Source organism: Penicillium angulare (genome assembly GCF_028827245.1).
Source record: "Penicillium angulare strain IBT 27051 chromosome Unknown utg000004l_segment0_segment0, whole genome shotgun sequence".
NCBI classification, from domain to species: Eukaryota; Fungi; Ascomycota; class Eurotiomycetes; order Eurotiales; family Aspergillaceae; genus Penicillium; species Penicillium angulare.
In genome coordinates this window covers 3,149,147-3,168,210 of record NW_026623163.1, presented here as the reverse complement: position 1 = coordinate 3,168,210, position 19,064 = coordinate 3,149,147, and the positions used below count along the sequence as shown (strand labels likewise).

General features: G+C 47.2%; 5 protein-coding genes across 5 annotated transcripts; 2 read left to right on the top strand and 3 right to left on the bottom strand.

Annotated features, from left to right (window-relative positions):
• Positions 1 to 1,690: 1,690 nt before the first annotated feature.
• On the top strand, positions 1,691 to 5,042 carry N7478_005133 (uncharacterized protein; the record flags this gene model as incomplete). The annotated part of the gene is made up of 7 exons (XM_056921347.1): positions 1,691 to 2,602; positions 2,660 to 2,701; positions 2,765 to 2,864; positions 2,939 to 3,294; positions 3,417 to 3,438; positions 4,215 to 4,945; positions 5,007 to 5,042. 7 exons carry the CDS (start codon positions 1,691 to 1,693, stop codon positions 5,040 to 5,042), a joined length of 2,199 nt encoding a protein of 732 aa, XP_056779384.1.
• Positions 5,043 to 5,514: 472 nt separating this feature from the next.
• Positions 5,515 to 6,213, top strand: N7478_005132 (adenylyl-sulfate kinase; the record flags this gene model as incomplete). Its single annotated transcript, XM_056921346.1, has 2 exons — positions 5,515 to 5,522; positions 5,586 to 6,213. The coding sequence occupies 2 exons, from the start codon at positions 5,515 to 5,517 to the stop codon at positions 6,211 to 6,213; spliced, it is 636 nt and encodes a 211-aa protein (XP_056779383.1).
• A 407-nt stretch (positions 6,214 to 6,620) lies between these two features.
• On the bottom strand, positions 6,621 to 8,107 carry N7478_005131 (H(+)-transporting V1 sector ATPase subunit C; the record flags this gene model as incomplete). Its single annotated transcript, XM_056921345.1, has 5 exons — positions 6,621 to 6,809; positions 6,879 to 7,371; positions 7,450 to 7,541; positions 7,637 to 7,731; positions 7,807 to 8,107. 5 exons carry the CDS (start codon positions 8,105 to 8,107, stop codon positions 6,621 to 6,623), a joined length of 1,170 nt encoding a protein of 389 aa, XP_056779382.1.
• Positions 8,108 to 9,042: 935 nt separating this feature from the next.
• Positions 9,043 to 12,606, bottom strand: N7478_005130 (uncharacterized protein; the record flags this gene model as incomplete). Its single annotated transcript, XM_056921344.1, has 3 exons — positions 9,043 to 9,551; positions 9,614 to 9,709; positions 9,771 to 12,606. 3 exons carry the CDS (start codon positions 12,604 to 12,606, stop codon positions 9,043 to 9,045), a joined length of 3,441 nt encoding a protein of 1,146 aa, XP_056779381.1.
• Positions 12,607 to 15,609: 3,003 nt separating this feature from the next.
• On the bottom strand, positions 15,610 to 18,379 carry N7478_005129 (putative quinate pathway repressor protein QutR; the record flags this gene model as incomplete). The annotated part of the gene is made up of 2 exons (XM_056921343.1): positions 15,610 to 15,864; positions 15,929 to 18,379. 2 exons carry the CDS (start codon positions 18,377 to 18,379, stop codon positions 15,610 to 15,612), a joined length of 2,706 nt encoding a protein of 901 aa, XP_056779380.1.
• Between the last annotated feature and the right edge of the window lie 685 nt (positions 18,380 to 19,064).

Genomic DNA, 19,064 nt, shown 5'->3' with positions numbered 1-19,064 from the left:
TCAGTTGGTTAGAGTGTGGTGCTAATAACGCCAAAGTCGAGGGTTCCCCTCTGGAACCATTTTTTGACTCTTTTTCTGTATCTGACGTCTAATATTATTCTAGATCTTTTTGTATGAAACCTTTACCGGTAATGATAGATACTGAGATCGCTCTGGTATCTTTTTTAAAATTAATTGCTAACGAAATTTTATAGTATAGTTTACCAACCGTAAGAAGTGAATCTTGCAGTGGCCTCTCTATACTAAGTAAGAGAAGAGACAGAAAGTACGAAAACGAGTACAAAAAATGGTCCCAGAGGGGAACCCTCGACTTTGGCGTTATTAGCACCACACTCTAACCACGCCACTCCGTTATGTACGTGGGATAAAGAATGGTCTAGCGCGGCTCAAGTATAACTAATAACCACCCGTGGACGATTTGCTTCTCGCTCATTTTACTTCTGAGAATGTAAGACATGTGGAGATATATTCATTTTCGGGAGCATACTGTGCATCTCTGGCACTCGAGAAGCTGAAGCGATGGAGATGGAAGACAGATGAATGTGAGAGCGCCTCAAATAGCGGGGGTGCTCTTTATCACTGGCATCATTGCTTTCATACACCATTATGTCTTCTTAATTTCCTTCTTTCAAACACAGTTTTATACAACCTCCCAGACTAGGGTTTATGGAAAGTGAACCTTAAGTTTTCCCCACTGAAAACATATCCAGAAATCCAATGAAACGGCCCTCGGGATCACATGAATTTACTATTTTGGAATACAGAGCGAACCAATCAACATTGTATAGGAAGATACAGACGTCGCACATAGGTTATCTTGAAAGGTACCTCCAAACGGAACTCTCAACCAGAATGGTGAATAAAGAAAAGGAAAGGAAACGACAAGGCCTTTGAAGAGACCGCTATATTGCTTATTCGGCCTTCTAGAAGATATCTTTACACAGATTAGCTCCAGTTTATCTTTGGTCGCATCGTCCCATGGTATATCATAGATCATCTCGTTCCGATCATGCTTTCGCCGAGGACCGATATACCGTTGCGGGGTGAATTTACGATGATCATAATTCATTTTAATGATTTTAATGCGGCGTTACGGCAGACTAAATGCGAACCTAAAAGACATTCTATCATCGCTAAATAGTGCTCTCCAGTTCGAGTTGTATAATACGTCAAGGCTTTCCAGGGGGCAATCTGGAACTGAATCCAGTACATACCTAAGGAGATAGGGTCAACTAGGCAAGACGCAAGAATTTGACCGAATGCCTGAGTATTTGGTAAAATTCTCAAAGAAGATAGTTGCTAAATATGGGCTTTTCAACAATAGAATTGTATTTTGCCCTTTCTTTGAAGACTAGTGCTCAAAGGTACCAGATTATAAAATCCTCCACAAACTATGCATATGTTCTTCAATTACTATCTCCCCGCGAACACGGAAAATACACTCTCCCCAAGCAACGATCCAGAGCTGTCATACCAAGATTGATGCATCGGCCCAACCGCCTCGGCAGGGGCTGGGGGCCCCTCGTATCCTCCTCATGAGGGGGTTGACCGAGGTAGCGTCGACCCGTACCTGGGTTTCATGTGGACCCATTGCGAGTGTAAATAAATGAGCAACACGATGGACATCTGGGGAACAAAAATTAGTGAAATCAAAAGCAGTCGCCCAGACTAAGAGGCGAGGGATAACGATATGACGATCACACCGGATACTTCTACAGGTTACGTACATAACCTCACGCCAACGCAAGATGTGAAGCTACGCGAGCTCTGGATTCTTATATTTTCTTCGGCCGCTTCCGTGCTATCGGCCATATTTGAAGTCCCACTACCAGATGGGTCACCCAACAAACTCTTTGAGGTTCTCGACCAAGTTAATGAGCCAACAGTTGATGCCATTGTGAAGGCACTCAATGGCGATGGAAATACATTGGATATTGTCCCTGGGGCAAAGACAACCAGTGACGAGATAAATGAAGAGAACAAGGAGCAGCATTCTCTTGATAAAGTCAATAATCTCCTGAATGCGGACGCAGAAAAGAATATCAAGAGTGAAATGACCACTCGAAAAGTCACACCGGAACACTTCTCTACACTTTTCACAGAGCTCCGCAAAATGGGCGTTCAAGACTCCGAAATTAAATCGATGGAAAGTATTCTGTCCAAGATGAGTCCCGAGGAAATGTGTTTCTCAATTTTGAAGATGATCAAACAGGAGCATCCCGATAGCTTATTACTTCGCTTCCTACGAGCAAGAAAGTGGGATGTTGGCAAAGCCTTCACTATGATGATCACTAATATCCTTTGGAGAAAGCAAATGGGGGTCGATGATGACATCCTTCCAAAAGGAGAGTTATATGCCCTTGAACAATCCCGGAACCATGAACTCACTACAAAAGCAAGGAAAGAAGGACAAGATTTTATCGAGCAGCTGAGAACCGGAAAAAGTTTCCTGCATGGATTTGATCGCGATGGACGACCCGTGAATTATGTAAGGGTTCGGATTCATAAGCCTGGAGCACAGACGGAAGAGGCTTTAGAGCGCTATATTGTTCATGTTATTGAGTCCACCCGCCTTATCGTTGTGCCTCCTATTGAGAATGGTGTAAGTCCTCACCCCTTGTGAGATATGATAATTATCTCCGAATTGACATTTGTACAGACAATTGTTTTTGATATGACGGGATTTGGACTATCGAATATGGTACAGTACCTAGATCACGCATACTTTTGGGAAATAGATAATTAACCTAGTTACTGAGCATAGGAATATCAACCAGTGAAGTTCATTCTCAAATGCTTTGAGGCAAATTATCCGGAATCGCTCGGACGGCTACTCATTCACAACGCGCCATGGGTGTTCTCTGGTAAGTTGAGAATCTTCTTCCATATATATTTGAGCAAGAATGTCACCCATATCATACTAACTACCCATTTTAAGGAATCTGGAGACTCATTCATGGTTGGATGGATCCGGTCGTGGCATCCAAAGTGCATTTCACCCGTTCAGTTAATGATCTAGACAAATTTATTACTCGCGATCAAATTCCGAAAGCGATCGGCGGCAATGACAGTTGGAGCTATTCGTACCCCGAGCCCCAGGAAAAAGAGAATCAACTCATGGGAGATATCGAAACGAGAGACTCTCTGCTGTATGAACGGTTGATGATTGGTCTCAGAATGGTCGCTGCTACCGCCGCTTGGATCTCTGCTACGACTTACGCTGATGAAAAGGAGGATGCTGCGAAAGTTTCAGAATTGAAGGCTCGTCGGAATGCTATAATTGAGGAGTTTCGGGTGAATTATTGGAAACTAGATCCTTATATGCGAGCACGCTGCCTTCTTGATCGCGACGAAACTTTAGGACCGGATGGAATCGTTGATGGCAATTCACAGTGTGCTGATAAATGAATCAATAGTCGTCGATTGTATATTTGCTGTGTACGTTGAAAAAGCTATCCAGGCAATTATATTCACTTCTTGCCACTGTAAAAATCCGATATACTGCTCGTCCACATTCTATAATTTTAGTACATTAGCCAGGTCAGAGGTCTTTCCAATATATAAATTTCCTTTCTCAAATCGGACCTCGGAATTGATTATATATCGAAATACTGGCTGTGTATCAACATACAAGTGTCTTGTGTAGATAGAAGGCATCGATAACCCTCAGACTAAGGCAGATGACCTTAAACCTGCATAAAATAATTCCAACTCGCATATAAAGATAAGATTCGTCATAAAAAAGGATTTCAAGCCAAAGAACGCCTCCGACTCCGTGTGTCTGGGTAAAATGGTCGATCTAGACTCGAATGTTTAAGATAGGGCCCACCCCATACTACACCGGGACACGTCCAAGACTCAAAGATGCCGAGGTAACTTCGCACCGGGAATCCACATCCCATCTCAACCTTTGCCTCCCAACAATCCGCCGCAAATTCTTGGAAACAGGTCCACGGATTGGATAATTCAAAAAGCCCAAGATTGGAAAATGCTCCGACCACATTTTTTCCCTTCCTTCCGTTCAACTCCCTCCCTCACCCTGTCCCGATCAACATCTTCTCCGTCGCGCCTCCTGATTCAGTCGCGTTCACCTTCAAATCCATTCGCCCGGGGCAATCACCGCTTTCAATCTACAGGTACACACATCTGCATCTGCGATTTGCGATCTACGATCTAATTTGCACCCTCCTAACACTGCTATCTTTATTATACAGCATCACATAATACCAGCACATCTCCGCCCCTTCCGCCCCAACGCTCGCGCCTTCGCCGCGTCGCAGGATTCCTCTCAATCGCCGTCATCGCATTCACAGCCGGAGTAACCTACCGTTCTCTCCGCACCGTCTCATCCATAATGGCTGAACCAATTCTCTCCGACGAACAGACCCTCGTCGCCTTCACACCAACAGACGAGATAACTCAAGAAATCGAGTCAACTCTCCAATCGCACCCGGAAGCGGTCGCTCTCCGCGCAAACCCTGAGTTCAAAGAAGCGCGCCCACACCTCAAGATCCCCGAGACTCTACGTCCTCGCAGTCTAACAGCCGGTACCCTCGCGGGTCCAAATAAGATCGTCGTCCCACCATATGTCTTCAGTGAAAGCGGGGGTAAGAGCCTCGTCTCGCTGATGTACCTTGGCTCGGATATCTGTGGACACCCCGGTATTGTTCATGGAGGACTTCTTGCGACGCTACTAGATGAGGGTCTGGCACGATGCTGTTTCCCAGCGCTCCCTAATAAAATTGGCGTTACTGCAAATTTGAACATTGATTATCGGGCACCGGCTATGGCGGATCAGTATATTGCTCTGAGAGCGGAGACTGTTAAGGTTGAGGGTCGGAAAGCGTGGGTTGAGGGTCGTATTGAGACTCTCCCTACTGATGGGAAGGACCCTGTTGTCTTGGTTGAGGCTAAGGCATTATTTATTGAGCCTAAGCAGGCTGCGGTAAGTTTACATTCAATATTATCTGTTATTTTCGGACTCTTTTGCTAATCAGAATTGTTAGGCTCTTTCCCAATTGTACCGTGGCGCGAACGAATAAAAAAAATCCGCTTCGACCGAGTTTCTGCAGTGGCGAAAACCTAGTCCCTGGTTCCTGGCGTTAAAACCGTTCAAATCGAGAAATTTGGATTCTCTCGATTGCGCCATCTTTGCTGCCTCAGGTTTTGGGCTTTATTTTTTCATTCTTTATTTCTATTATTCTTATGTTGTGGTATAGATTCATTGTGGGAGATATAGAAGATCTCATTTGTATAGCATAGAAGAACATAATCCTGATTTCATATATATAAAACACAGTTCCTATTAGTTTAAATTCATCACTATAACAAACTCGTACATCTCGTATAAGCCAAGCCTACTACTAAACTGCCCCGCGATCAGCGCTCCGTTGCCGCAGCACTTTCTTATTACGCGGCCCGTTTCACCGTCTTAGTGCCCCTCCTCTGCCCTCTGTCGTCCTTCTCTGACATTCCTCCTTTCCCAATTCATCAATTCAAATCTCAAAATTCAAAATGGCAACGTATGTCAATTCAATTCTTCCTACCCAAATCTCATCAAAAGAACTATCAACTAACAAACACAGCAACATCACCTACCACGCCGCGGCCCTCACCCGCTCCGAGCGCGACACAATCCGCAACCAGAAGGGTCTCACAATCTGGCTGACCGGTCTCTCCGCCTCAGGCAAATCCACCATCGCCGTCGAGCTGGAGCACCAACTCCTCCGCGACAGAAATGTCCACGCCTACCGTCTAGACGGTGACAACATCCGCTTCGGTTTGAACAAAGACCTCGGTTTCAGCGAGGCAGACCGTAACGAGAACATCCGCCGCATCGCAGAGGTTTCCAAGCTCTTTGCCGACTCCAGCGCTGTCGCAATTACCTCTTTCATCTCTCCTTACCGAAAGGATCGTGATACTGCCCGTGCGCTGCACGAGATTCCTCCTACCGGCGAGGCTGATAAGTTGCCTTTCGTTGAGGTTCACATTGATGTTCCTGTTGAGGTTGCTGAGCAGCGTGATCCTAAGGGTCTTTACAAGAAGGCTCGTGAGGGTGTGATTAAGGAGTTCACTGGTATTTCTGCGCCTTATGAGGCGCCTAATAAGCCTGAGGTTTACATTAAGAATGTTGATCTGCCTGTCCAGGATGCTGTGAAGCAGATTATTGCCTACCTTGATTCTCAGGGATACTTGCCTCCTAAGTCTCAGTAAATTGGGTCTGGGGTTTGATTTGAAAGGAATGGAGTTGCATGTATAGGCTTGATGTGGGCTGTTTGATATAATCTGCATCTTGGTGCTGTAAATACTTGGATAGGTTTTATAGATCGCTTTAACTGTGAATAAAAGCATTGCAGTGATGCTGGATTGGATTTATCATGATATTCAAAGTTTATGATCAGCATAGAAGTGATCATTGAATAGGTACACCCGAGAATCAGAACAAGATAATAATAAAAAACACATTTAAAAGAACTTGAACAGTCAGAAGATATGCAACAGAGCTTTGTGCTTAATGAACCTGGATGGTATATGTACGCAACGCAAAACATCTCTCAAATCTCTCAAGGAGAATATAGGGTTGAGAGATGGAGAAAAAGACCAACTTCATCTTAACAATCTCAGTTGAACTCAAACTCATAGAACACATAGGCCGTGTAGTCTGCACCACCCTCAGTCCCATGCATCTCATTAGGATCATCCTTCTTAACGCGACCCTTCTTGTCGCGCCCGAACGCGTTCCCAGCCAAATAGTTATACTTCTCCTCAAGGTTCTGCTTAGCCTTGTCCGCTTGTTTCGCCGATGGAACCTATAGAAAAAAGTCAATAAATGCCCGATGCCATCAAAAAAGAGAAGGGGGAGAAAGAAAACCACATACCCGAACCAAAGCACTAACAAAGTCCAACGGCAATCCATACCGAAGAACAGTCTCAACAAAGACCCTCAAAACAAGCACATGAACCATGACCATAACAGCTTCACTCCAAGCCGTCCGTCCAAGTCTCAATGTCTCTCCCCAAAGCTTACGCTCATCCCCTCCAACCCTCTCTACCTCCTTCCGCTCCTCCTCCTTACCACCCTCAACATACTTGAAATCACGAGGAATCCACTTCTGTTCACGAGCCTTGTGCACAAACTCGGCGCTATGCTTCTTGAAGGTTGTCACGGCGTACAGCGAGAATTCACTGTCAGATGCGACCAATTGCGCAGAGCGAGGGACAACCATCGCGGAGACGGTTTCATAGATCTTAAGGAAATCCTTGACTAGTTGCGAGGGAACAGCGACGAGGTGAGTTTCGATATACTCTGAGTCGTGAACGATGGACTTGGGATCGACGATAGAGGCGAGAGATTTTGTGGAAAGGTTTCCTCTGCAAGGAAAAAAAGAATTAGCCATGATCGATACTCATACGGACACCGAGGGATTGGATATGTAGACATAGACATACGCTTGTTTACGCTGCAGTGTAGCCAGATTATTCTTAACCTGGTTATATTGCGAATACTTAAACCGGATATCATTGTCGATGCTAGCAGCTTCCTATAAGTACCCGCGGGATTAGTATAATAATTCAATCATTTCCTTTTCCTTTTCCTTCTTCTTCTTCTTCTTCTTGAACAGTCCAAATCACCCACCTTGGAAAGCAAATCAATCAATTCCGCCAACGACTTATCAGCCCGATACTTGACCTTATTCCACTGGAACGAGCGCAGATACTGGTCCACGGGTTCTAGAAGAAGTCAGCAGTGCCCATGACTCTAATCACCAGAAAAGAACCCCGCAAAATACAAGAGAAATAACATACTATCATTGACAACCTTCATTCTCTCAATCTGCGCCTCATCTCCATCAAGGATATTCTTCAACGCATCGCCCACCTTCCCAACAACACCCTGACATTGTCCCTCAAGCTTAGCAAGCTCATCAGCCTGCTGAACGAGAGCATCTAGTGTACCGATTTTGAACCCCGGGATAGGGAAGGAGGCCACCGAGCCATTTTCCGGGGCGACGGTTGTCGAGACGGCTTCGAGGGCATCATCTTTATGATGCGAGGGGACGATGGAGGTGGGGAGGGAGAGGAGGAGGTATTTGCCTGGTTTGGACATTGTGGTTTGTCGGTTGTGGGTGGGAACGGGTTAATTAGAGGGTTATGAGGAGGAAGAGGGCCCTTGAGGCGGGCATGGGTTGGGGATATTGGTCTGGTCCGGACTGGACTGATTTGGCGTGGGTGAAGCTGGAGCTTGTGATGTCGTAGGCGGTCGGGGATGATTGGTGCGGGATGCGGACACGGGTACGTCCACTGTACCTAGTCTACCGACGGAGTATAAGGACATTTACTATGTAGTATTTTACCAGCATGTTTAATGGTTGAGACATGTTGAAGTTGATTCACAATAAATTGCAAAAAATAATAAAAAGACATGAAATGCAAGCAGAATGGAACAGAGGACTCAGTCAATCTACAAATCTCTGTATTCGTCCTGCGATGGAGATGCATAACGCTAGACGCGATCCAATGCTCGCTCAACACGGAGAAAGAGTACAACAAGAAAAATAAGTGACCAGAGAAAAAAAAAGAGTTGCATGAGGCATAAAAATATGAAACACGAGGATGACGACCACCCAAAAGTAAAATTTTGATTTCCCCCAAATGAACATCGGCGAGGCGCTTTTATTTGGCGAGACCGTGAGGATCCGAGGGAATGACTAGCTTCGAACCTGCGGAATATGTAGAAACAAGGGGGAGACAATCCAGGGTATCTGGTATCGAGCGTGCAGCGCTGATCATGAACAGGGTGTAGAGATGGGGTAGTGAAAAGGCGGAAGAACTGACAAAAAACAAATGACCAAGGAAAGACGTTGGTATCTGTAAAATGGAAAGCGCCGACAAAACAAAAACAAATGATATCAGAGGGATATCAGTATAGCACTCATCATAGGACTCGGGATCCCGAAATTGGAATCTTTGAAAAAACTGGAACGCATAAGGGGGGAGGAGGGGGGTAGAAAAATAGTAATAAAGTGTGGTTGGTTGTTTCCGTTACGACTCTCCACCAGACATACCCATGAAGATATTTTGGACATTTTCAACCATGAACTTAAGAACATCGTTCTTCTTCTGCACATCCGTCATCTCTCGTGCCAAACTCTCAGGTCTCATCAAAGTTGGTGCGAAGACGACAGCAATGTTCTGGCAGGTCATCAGATTCTCCTCCTGTCGCTCAACCACGCGCTTCAGATGGAACATGAGAAATTCGAGAACATCCTGGTGTACTCGAGGGAGCTCTTGAAGGCCCTTCTGCAGGACATCAATTCGAGCTGCGGGATCGGTGATTTCTCCGGATTCAATGATCATCTCGTAAACATCATATGTGATAAGGGGGTTTGGCAGCTTGCGGAAATACTGCTTAAGGGCCGACGTAACAGCATGAATATCAAGATCGGGATCGGAAATATCATAGTCGGCGGGAGTCCTTTCAAACCCATCGCGGATACCCTGGATAGCTGACGCAGCACCAGATTTACGGTAGATACCCTCCATATCCATACCTGAGAATTTGTTAGATCAACATGTAGAAAAGAACGAGCACAAAAAGGCAGATGATACGAACCTCGCAATTCAACTTCCTGGATACATCTAGTGACAACGGCCGGAATAATACTCTTCTCATGCTCCATGCGTAACTCCAGGTCGACACCAAAGAGACCTAAACAAAAGTTAGTTTAGAGCCAAGAAGAAAAAACGGATGTGATCGATAGAGAACGTACAACCTGCAGTATCAGACAATGCTGATATGCTGTCGGCCTGCGACATCTTGCCTCCCTGCTTGTTCCGCTGGTTTCCAAAGAAGCCAAATCCTTGCCGGGTTGGATCCTGGGTCTGAGATCGTGGCAAGCCCCCGGGTTCATCATTACCCATGAATGCTCCTTTGAGACCCTTGACACCCTTGGCAACATTCTGACCACCCTTCTTCCAGTTGAACTTGCGAGGCTGGCCCTTGCGAATGTTGACAACCTGGGGACCAGGCACAACTGTAGCAGTGGCGGGCTCGCCGTCTTCCGAGATGTGAGCGGTGGAGATCGACGGCGCCATATCGTAGCTGGCTGTAGGCTTCAGGGCTTCAATAGAGGTGATAGACTTATCCTTATTGTGAGAGATACCCAGTCCATTTGGACCGCGGTGGTCATGGTTGTTGGACTTGTAAAGCTCCTGGATTTGGTGAACCAGTTGATTGTTGAGCTCGGCCAACTGTGCGTTCTTGGAAGAAAGCTGCTCAAATTCTTGGAATGCCTTCTCCTTCTTGCGATTGAGATCAACCAATTCCTCAGCCAAATCATTTCGCTTTTGAATCAACTCCTCAATTTGAGGTGTATAGGAGTCCTTCAGCGTGTGGATAGACTCAGCAAGCTCACGTAGGACATGGTTGGAAAGCTTTCCAAGGTCCAAGGGTGCACCGGATGCACCGCGCTTCTCGGCTTCAATATGGTCGGTGAGCACGGTCAATTCACGTAAGACGATCTCTCGCTGCGCATCCAAAACGACCATGGTAGATCGCTTTTCAGATAGTTCAGTGTTGACCTGTTTCACATCTGCGGTTGCACGAAGAGCGTTCTCCATCTCAGTAGCACGTTGGCGTTCCTTGCGCAATTCACCTCGAAGCCAGGCAAGTTCCTCATTCTGAGCCGTGCTGGCGGTCGGGCTAGCAATTTCGCCCACGCTGCCGTTTGTAGATGATCGCATGTGTTTTACATCCTTATTGGTATGGACACTCTTCTCACTGTAACTGCGGTTGTGACGAGTGGCGTTGGCGTTATTCTGAGTGGTACGGAAAGACAAGAAAGATTCACCACCAATAAACCGGGCCAGATCTTCATCTTGGGAGAAGTCGCTGTTGCTAGTATATTGCGGCAAGGACGGCGAACCAGCGCTGTCCAGGGGCCGCTGTATATCAGATAGTGACGTGTTACCAGATGTGATGCTCGGTTTCAACTGCTCTGCAGCAATCTCGGGCAGTTTGGGTGATCCGCCATAAGTAGACGAGCTAGGAGACTGGCCTAGGTCTTTGCGTGGGATTGAATGGAGTTTGCTTTCGAGCGAATCGCCACGCTTGGGGTGATGTGGCAGGCTGGTAGATGCGGCGTGTGAAGATTCCCCTGAGCCATTTTCGTGGAGCCTCCGTAACTCATTAGAAGGTCGTGTCGACCTATTGTTGTCCAAATGGGCGTGACGACCAACGTCATCCTTTGATCGAGTGCTTTCGGGACTGGTCGCACCAGAGAAGGCTGATGATTCCTTTAGGGCCAAAGGTAGATCAGATCTAGAGCTACGAGCAGACTCAGTCTTCCCGAATCTATTCTGATCAATTGCTGTTGGCGGCTTGGCACCCGTGCCATTAAGTCCCTCCAAGTCACGTCGAGCTGCATCGGTCTCAGTGCGTTCCCAACCTTTCTCTTGGTATGCGATATGGGGGGATTGATCTAGCGATGTACGGGAGGGGGGTTCAAAGTCATCGCGGGAAGCCCTAACTGATGAATCGCCAGATCGAATATGACCGAAATAGTCACGAGGTGTCTCTTGAATTGCCTGTGACTGTCGGCGAGAAGACCTTTGACTCTCCGATGGATCGAAGGCGAGTGGGATAAGCAATTCTCCACCGGCGTCTCCTAGATCATTATCACGCTGTGAGTTTAAAAGTCGACTGCTTCGGTATGTACTCGAGGGAAGAAGGATATTGTCTGCGATGAAAGATGTATTAGCAAGATTTGCTTTCCGTAGAGCTAAATGAAGCCGCCATGATAACTTTGAATCCTTACCCGAGGCCGTAGTTGGGCGAGAAGATTGTTCATATTGACCTCCGTCGACAAGGTCTGTCTTGGTCGGCGCAACCTCAGCCGTAGTCTCGACATATCCCTCACTCGGGGTCTCCTCCAGCGATCGGGTTTCTTCAAAGCTGGGAGGCAGCGATGGCAAGGACTTGTCCAGTTTGACACCCGGCCCTCCTGGCCTTTTGGCGGCTGCTACAGCTTTTTTCTTTCGCCTCCGTTGCATGAGAGATTCATGACAATCCATACAAAATATTCCCTGCGATGTGCGAGCATAACGTAGATTCTCGATCTTTCTCTTACAGTTCCGACACCGGAAACATTGAGCACAGAAGGCCTGGTCACCAGTGAGAATGGCCAAATCTTCGATCTTGTTGCCGCATGAGTTACAGCTGTAGGTACAGCTGCTGCAAATTAATGAGCCATCGCCCAGGAGGAGGAGGTGTGCGTCCGAATCGAGGAGGGTATTGCAGGTACTGCATCGAAAACAATCGATATGCCATCTTTGTCCAGCTTCACGGAGAGTCAGTAAGGGCACCAAGTAACAAGCCAAGCCAAAAACAAAACAAAAGAAAAAAGAAAAAAATGTATGGGGGACGTACAAAGCTCGAATGCCTTCCCTTCTTCTAAGATCTAAAATTCCAGGTGGATCGGTCAGCATCAACCCAAACAGACCATCACGATAGTTCATTGTCAGACGTACTTCTCCACATCCCATACATGGATAAGGGATATCCTCCTGCTCCATCGGCGATTCTGGTTGTAGAGATGGCGACTCCATCTTGAATACACTGAATTCTCAGGCCGCCCACCAGGGTATTTACTTAAAGAGTTGAGAGAGTCGTTTTAGGTGTTCGTTCACACGAAGGCCCACGGTGTAAGATAGAATTAGATCACCGCAACTCAGCGGGTAGCGAGCGAGGAACGACAGGATAAGAGCACAGGCGCAAACATGCAGAGCCGGTAGTTCCAAGCAGGCGTACGATAACGTAAAGAACGTGCGACGGGCGTAGCGAGATGAGGATGCACAGGGATTGGAGGGGAGAGGGGCGGGCACACAATGCGACAAGGGGCTGAAAGAAGAGGAGTCTAGTGGCTGAAGCAGACTGCTGAGGCGTTAGCCAAAAAAAGACCCATGATCGGTTTAAGCGTGAGACATCCGCCCCTCTTTGGGGCCGAAAAGATGATCAGTTTGTTCAGTTGAGCTAATGATGGGTGATAATGATGTAGGACGGGAGCCACATTGGAAATGCAGGGTAGGCTCAAGCACCATGACTTTATTTGCCCCCCTTTTTTGATTTGGACTCCCTCCTGATTTGTGAATTTTGGGTGAAAGTAGATTTGAAATCATTCAAATTGAAAGGAACATACCAAGCAGTAGTATTGACCTGGGGGTGTGTGGTGGTCAAGGTGTTTCAGGTGGACGAAAGCGCGGGTGTTGTGACAAGCGCAGCAGGCGAGATTGAGTGTTTAATTTGGGGGGGGTGTTTGCCCCTCGCGGGCACTGGGGTATGCAATGGAATCAACTCCAGTGAGGAAATGGACCCAGGTGAGAGTTGTCCTGGTGATTAAAACAAGAAACCCAAGTCTAGTTGCACATATGAAATGCAAACTAACCCCTTATGAAGAAACAAAAGGAAAAGAACTTGAAGATTGGGGGAGATGACAACCAAAGGGGGGAGGGGAGGAGGCCCAAGGTGGAATAGGAGCGCAATGAGGTGGCAGAATCCCCATGCTAAATGCTAAATGCTAAATCTACTCCGGTCTGGACTCTTCTCTCTACTGACAACACACGCACAATTGTCAAATGTCCAGATCTACGGGTTTCAATGCTTGTATGAATTCATTATCTCTATTTGTTCAAGTGTTCATTCCCCCCAAGTCCTTCAATTTACACTGGATCTCGAACCAGCCGTGTACGTGGAATCCTCGTCAGAACGTGCCACATACGCCGATCCAATGAGAGTGTCACAGCCCCGAAGATATCTCCGGTTATAATCATGGTAAATAGAGTAAAATGAGTAATTAAATCACTCAATTAACAGCTCTATCTGTATATGGCTATAATTCTAGAATATATTAGGTACTCGTACTCTTATCCACACCCAATCTGTCCCACTGCTGTCCCATGGTCCTCTCTGTCTCAGCTGTTGACCCTGCTCTTATTAGACTGAGTCCACACTGGGGCATGTCCACCACACTAACCACTCTAGTCTTGACCCGCTTCTTGGTTCTTTTCGTTCCTCTTTTATTTTACTTTTATTCATATTTTACTGCGTGCATTTATAAGAGTATTTTTTATAATCATCCTTCCTGTGAAGATATATATCAATAATAATGAACCTGCACAGCGACGTCAGAATCCTTCTTAATGAACAGCCATCTAGCCCCTCTTCGCCCCTGACGGGCCAGATCCTAGCACTTGAGCTCAGTCCTGTCCACTCAATCCAATCCAGCTCAGGCCGCCGTTTCAAGCCAGGTCTGAAACACATCACGTGGATCCCGCGGTTTCAAGTCCAGCACTTGGGAAGTAAGTAATAAAGACCTAATAAAGACCTAATTTGAGATAAATATACCATCCAGAAATTCGAATGGAACTCCGACACGGGACACAGAAACATGTCTCAAATCGGCCCTATTTTCAGCACCCGGTCGAGACTAGTGCATCCTGGAGGCGGCCTTCTTACATACGATGTCTATGCATGAGCATGATCATCGGCTAACTCCCCGGATTGCTACCAAGTACTTAACTAATTACTCCATAATCACTGTCCATCTACATCTATGGTTCTCCAGGTTACAATTTACATCTGACCTTAATCTATCGCCCTCTTATCCTGTTTCATCTAATTAACCCCTATCTACGGAGTATACAAAGATCTCACCGATGAATACTTACCTAGAAAACATCGATTATCAGAATACACAATCAGAAATAAATCGAAGCGCTTACCATTCTAGGCAGGCGCCTGCCCTACAACCTCTTCAGGCATACACGTGGGGTCTTCAATTGAAGGAAATGGGGCCAAAACGCATTCTCAAGCTCATCCTCTGCAACTCTATATGCTACAGTCCCCACGAGTGGCAAAGACAATGACGATATCAGCTGCACAGTGACAAAGATGATTTCCTAGCCGGGACCGTCATCACTTCCAACGGACCTTTACTACCATTAACAGTTAGCTACAACCTTGCAATACATCGGTGGCTTCTTACTACCCGTGGACAAATCCTTACTACTGTCTACAGATTACTACCCACAGTATGCGGGCTAAGAAGCGTCACAATTGGTTATTTGACATTCATTCATATCTATATACATCCTCCTTTAGAGGCAGCCGTCATCTGATTTTTTGATTTTTAAGTTTTTCAATCCTTTCCATCACATCACAAAAGCGCCCCCACAAATGTTGCCCTGTGGGAGGATCTCACTCATCTTACCCTTACCCACCAGACAAGGTGGGCAAGCTGATAACATTCGAGATGAGAACAAGAACTCCATTTCCCGCCCCATAGATATTCATCTCTGCAGTAAACCAAGACTCAATCTCCTCCTCCTAAGTATGAAAGGTGGATTCTGGCCGGTATCTCTGCGGGGTTGAGAAACGGAGTATTGACATCAGACCCCAGCGATCGGCTGTCGATCCCTTCGGATCCACAACCACACTGGGAGAGAGAGAAAAAGAAAAGAAAAAAAAAAAGTGATATATGTACAGATGTAGTTTAACGATGCAACGACTTATCCCAGTCTGATATGGTACGGTCATAGCATAATCATAGTAAATCATGAAGGTTGTCCATCCAGATTCTGGAGTCGATCTCGAATCGCACGGGGATCATCATGACCCTCTTCATTCACGTATTCCTGAAGAACAATTGTTCGCATCACACGACGTGGTGCACGACGGCCGGTGAAGAGCTCGAACTGGGCAAATCCCTGTTCGGGAAGAACGTCTAGGCCATCTAGCGCAACCCAGCCTCGATGGGAAAGGGCGCGGATTTGTTTCATCAGCGGGGTATTAAGGGGTTTGTACGCCAGCTGGAAGTCAAATTAGTCAATGAAATGAAATGAATAATTAGGAAATTGTCGTGTCGGAACTCACATCAACAACCACTCCACCCGTCGGACTTTCAAGCCATTGTGTAGGGACATGGAAGTTAGGCGCAGGTTGACCCCCGATACTGTGCGCGGGAATACCCGAAACAATGATCGTAGGCTGTTTATGCTCTGCAGGCCAAAGCTCGTCGATGGAGCTTAGCGTGTTGACTCTTGATCGGCCGTTCGCTCTAGCCTGTTCATGGGAGTAAAGATCCTGTCGGTTGTAATGGTGGGCTAGCTTTTCTGCATTTGCATGGGTGCGATTGTAGACGAAAATATGCTGCACGCCAAGATGAATCATTGAGTATACAGCTGCTCGTGCCATACCGCCGGATCCAATGACAAGACCAGTTGTCGTGGGCCGGACGGCGTTTGCGGGCGACAGACCGCGGCGAATACAATTACATATACCAATCCAGTCGGTATTGTCGCCATGAAGGCCCTTGATAGGACCGGCACGACTCTTCTTCAGATAAATTGAGGATTCTTGAGAGAGGCGAGGATCGGAATCATCATCGTTTCGGATGGGAATCAGCGTGTTGACGGCGCCAATAGCCCGTGCGTGTGGAGACATGGAGTGGAGGAGAGGGATGACTTCCGTTTTGTAAGGGAGACTGACACTTGATCCGCCAAAAAATTGATTTTCGACGAGCTCATTCAGTCCGCGGATGGTGGGGGACTGGAAAATAGAGTATTTGTGAGGCATCCCACACAGTTTGAAGGAAGTGTTGTGCATAGCCGGTGACATACTGTAGGTTACATTGGCACCGAATACAAAGAACTGCATGGGATCCAGGGCGAAGGAGTTGTAAAGAGCTTGTTGCGCATCGTGGGCGGTGATTGATGCGCGTACGTGGTTAGGAGTGTGTGGGATAAGGGACGGATGGGTGACTGGAGTCAAGACGGGGTTGAAGCAGCGGGACATACGCCCCAGAGGACCAGTGTTGTAGGCAATCACGGGGATAGCATTTGGGAGGCTTTGCATGCGGTGTCTGAATCGCTCCACTGCATAGTTATCTTCCATCGTCTCGGCTGGTTGACACAATCGTAGCATGTCACATCCGAGCCTCTTTGCCCTCTCGTAGATTTCGACGTACTCATCTCCATCCCAACCTCCAGGTGGCGAGCGATATGCCTCAAAGTGGGCGACAATATTTGTACGGCCCCGTGCATTGACAATCTCGGCCAACAAGCTATCGTCTCGAGACAGGTCAACCGTCAGGAATGTGGGTGCGACTCGCAGGCCGTGTCTCACCAAGCTCAAATATGCTTCATCTGTGGATCGAGCAGTTGGAGCTGGTGAGAGAGACCCTTTGGGCGAGGTATAACTTTCAACATGGTACATAATAGGAACAATGATATTACGGCGAATAGTCGAAAGAGTCCGGCTAATACTGTCGGCCAGGTTCGAGTCAGTGCCTAGCTGACCCGAAGGGCTTGTGACATCAATGACCACTTCGAACGCATCGATGCCAAACTCGAGCTCTTCAATATCGAGATCCTTGTCACGCAGAGCAGAGAACGGGACCGAAACTGCATTGGTAAAAGGCCGAGATTGCACTGGCAATAGAGACAATGGAAACGACGAATGTTGTCGATTCAACTCGGTGAGGTCACCAGTCACAAAAGCGATAAACCGAAGAAAGTCTCGCTGGACACGCTTCAGTGTCAAAAACGGGGTATGTGTCCTCTGATCCATCTTAGGCCCTGGCGACATATTCTGACCATCCTTGGCCATGTATTCACCACTCGCCGACTCTGATAAGTTGAAGAATTCCAGATTCGAACACCCACGATAGATTGGTCCTGAGAGCTCCAAGAAGTGACGCACTTTCTGTGTATCCCAGGCCTTCAGATATGACTGGATGCTTTCCGGATCTCGAGTTACATGGATGACAGGATGTGTCTGCGCATATTCTCGCAACAATCTTTGGCCACTGCGCTCCATCGACCCAGCTCCACATGCAATAACACATCCCTCTTGGTTGTCGGCCAACATGGATTCAAAGATCCGAGCTTCCTGTAATCGGTATTCGCCATGGTCCTTCTCTTTCTTGAATGCCGCTCGAGAGCAACCCGTTATCTGGTGGAAGTACCGGTCGGCATCAATGAGGCGTCGGCCGGATGTCGCAGCGAGGATGACCGCGAGGCTGGATTTTCCGGTACCTCGAATACCAATCAGAACCACCGATGCGGTAGTGTTGAAGGTGCGCGGCGTCTGTAAAGGTCCCTTATCGAACAAAACCGGGGAAGCGCGGTTGGAGTGCAATTCTCGTAGCGAGGTGGCATTTGGATGGGAGTCGCTCTGGGAATCTAACGGTTCACTGGGACGGCGCGAGCTAGCTGCAGAGTTGGAATGAGTTCCGGGGGACCATGAAGGGCCAACACTATATTTTCGAGGTCCCTCGTCGACCTCGTGTAATTTGCGCTTGGGCGGGCGCACGAGGATGGACATGGTCGCAAGATGTTATGCAAAAGGATGCGAGCCCATAACCAGAATTAGAAGAAAAGTCAAAAGAGGGAAAAAAGAGGACCAAGAATATCCAGTAACGGGGAGAGTGTGGGGTCGGGGGTTATGAAGCGAGACCCAGGATTTATTCCAGGATCAATGTCGAACTGGAGATTGAACCTTGAATCTAGCGTCCCTGCGAGGCGGGATTTTGCGGGGGGATGAGGTTTTCTGCCCAGTGCTGAATACCTGCGCGTGACAGGTAATTTACCATAGATTACAGTACAGAGGGCAAATCGCTCTGCCGGTTTAACCGGAATCCCCGCCCCGTGGGGTACTTGAGTTGGTGCTGCAGGTTCCCGGATTGACAGTTTGATTGAGATTTTATTGAGTTTAGGGGGGGAAAGTGGGTGAAATTTGTTGAGGGAGGGACGATCAATAAAACTATAGTGAAATTGAAAGAATTTAACTTCAATATTATGAAGACTCTGAATAGTAATTATTATAAGGTCCAAGCACATAGTTTCCATTACTGTACAGAACCACAAGAAGCCGACTCCATTCTGACATTTTGCCCACCCGCGACTGGTTCACCGCTGGCGAGTCCGTGTGCCTTTTCCCCGGAGACAGAGAACCTTGCCCTCCACCTAAGAAAAAAAAAGGGAACACCTCGCCTGGCGCCCCCGGTTTC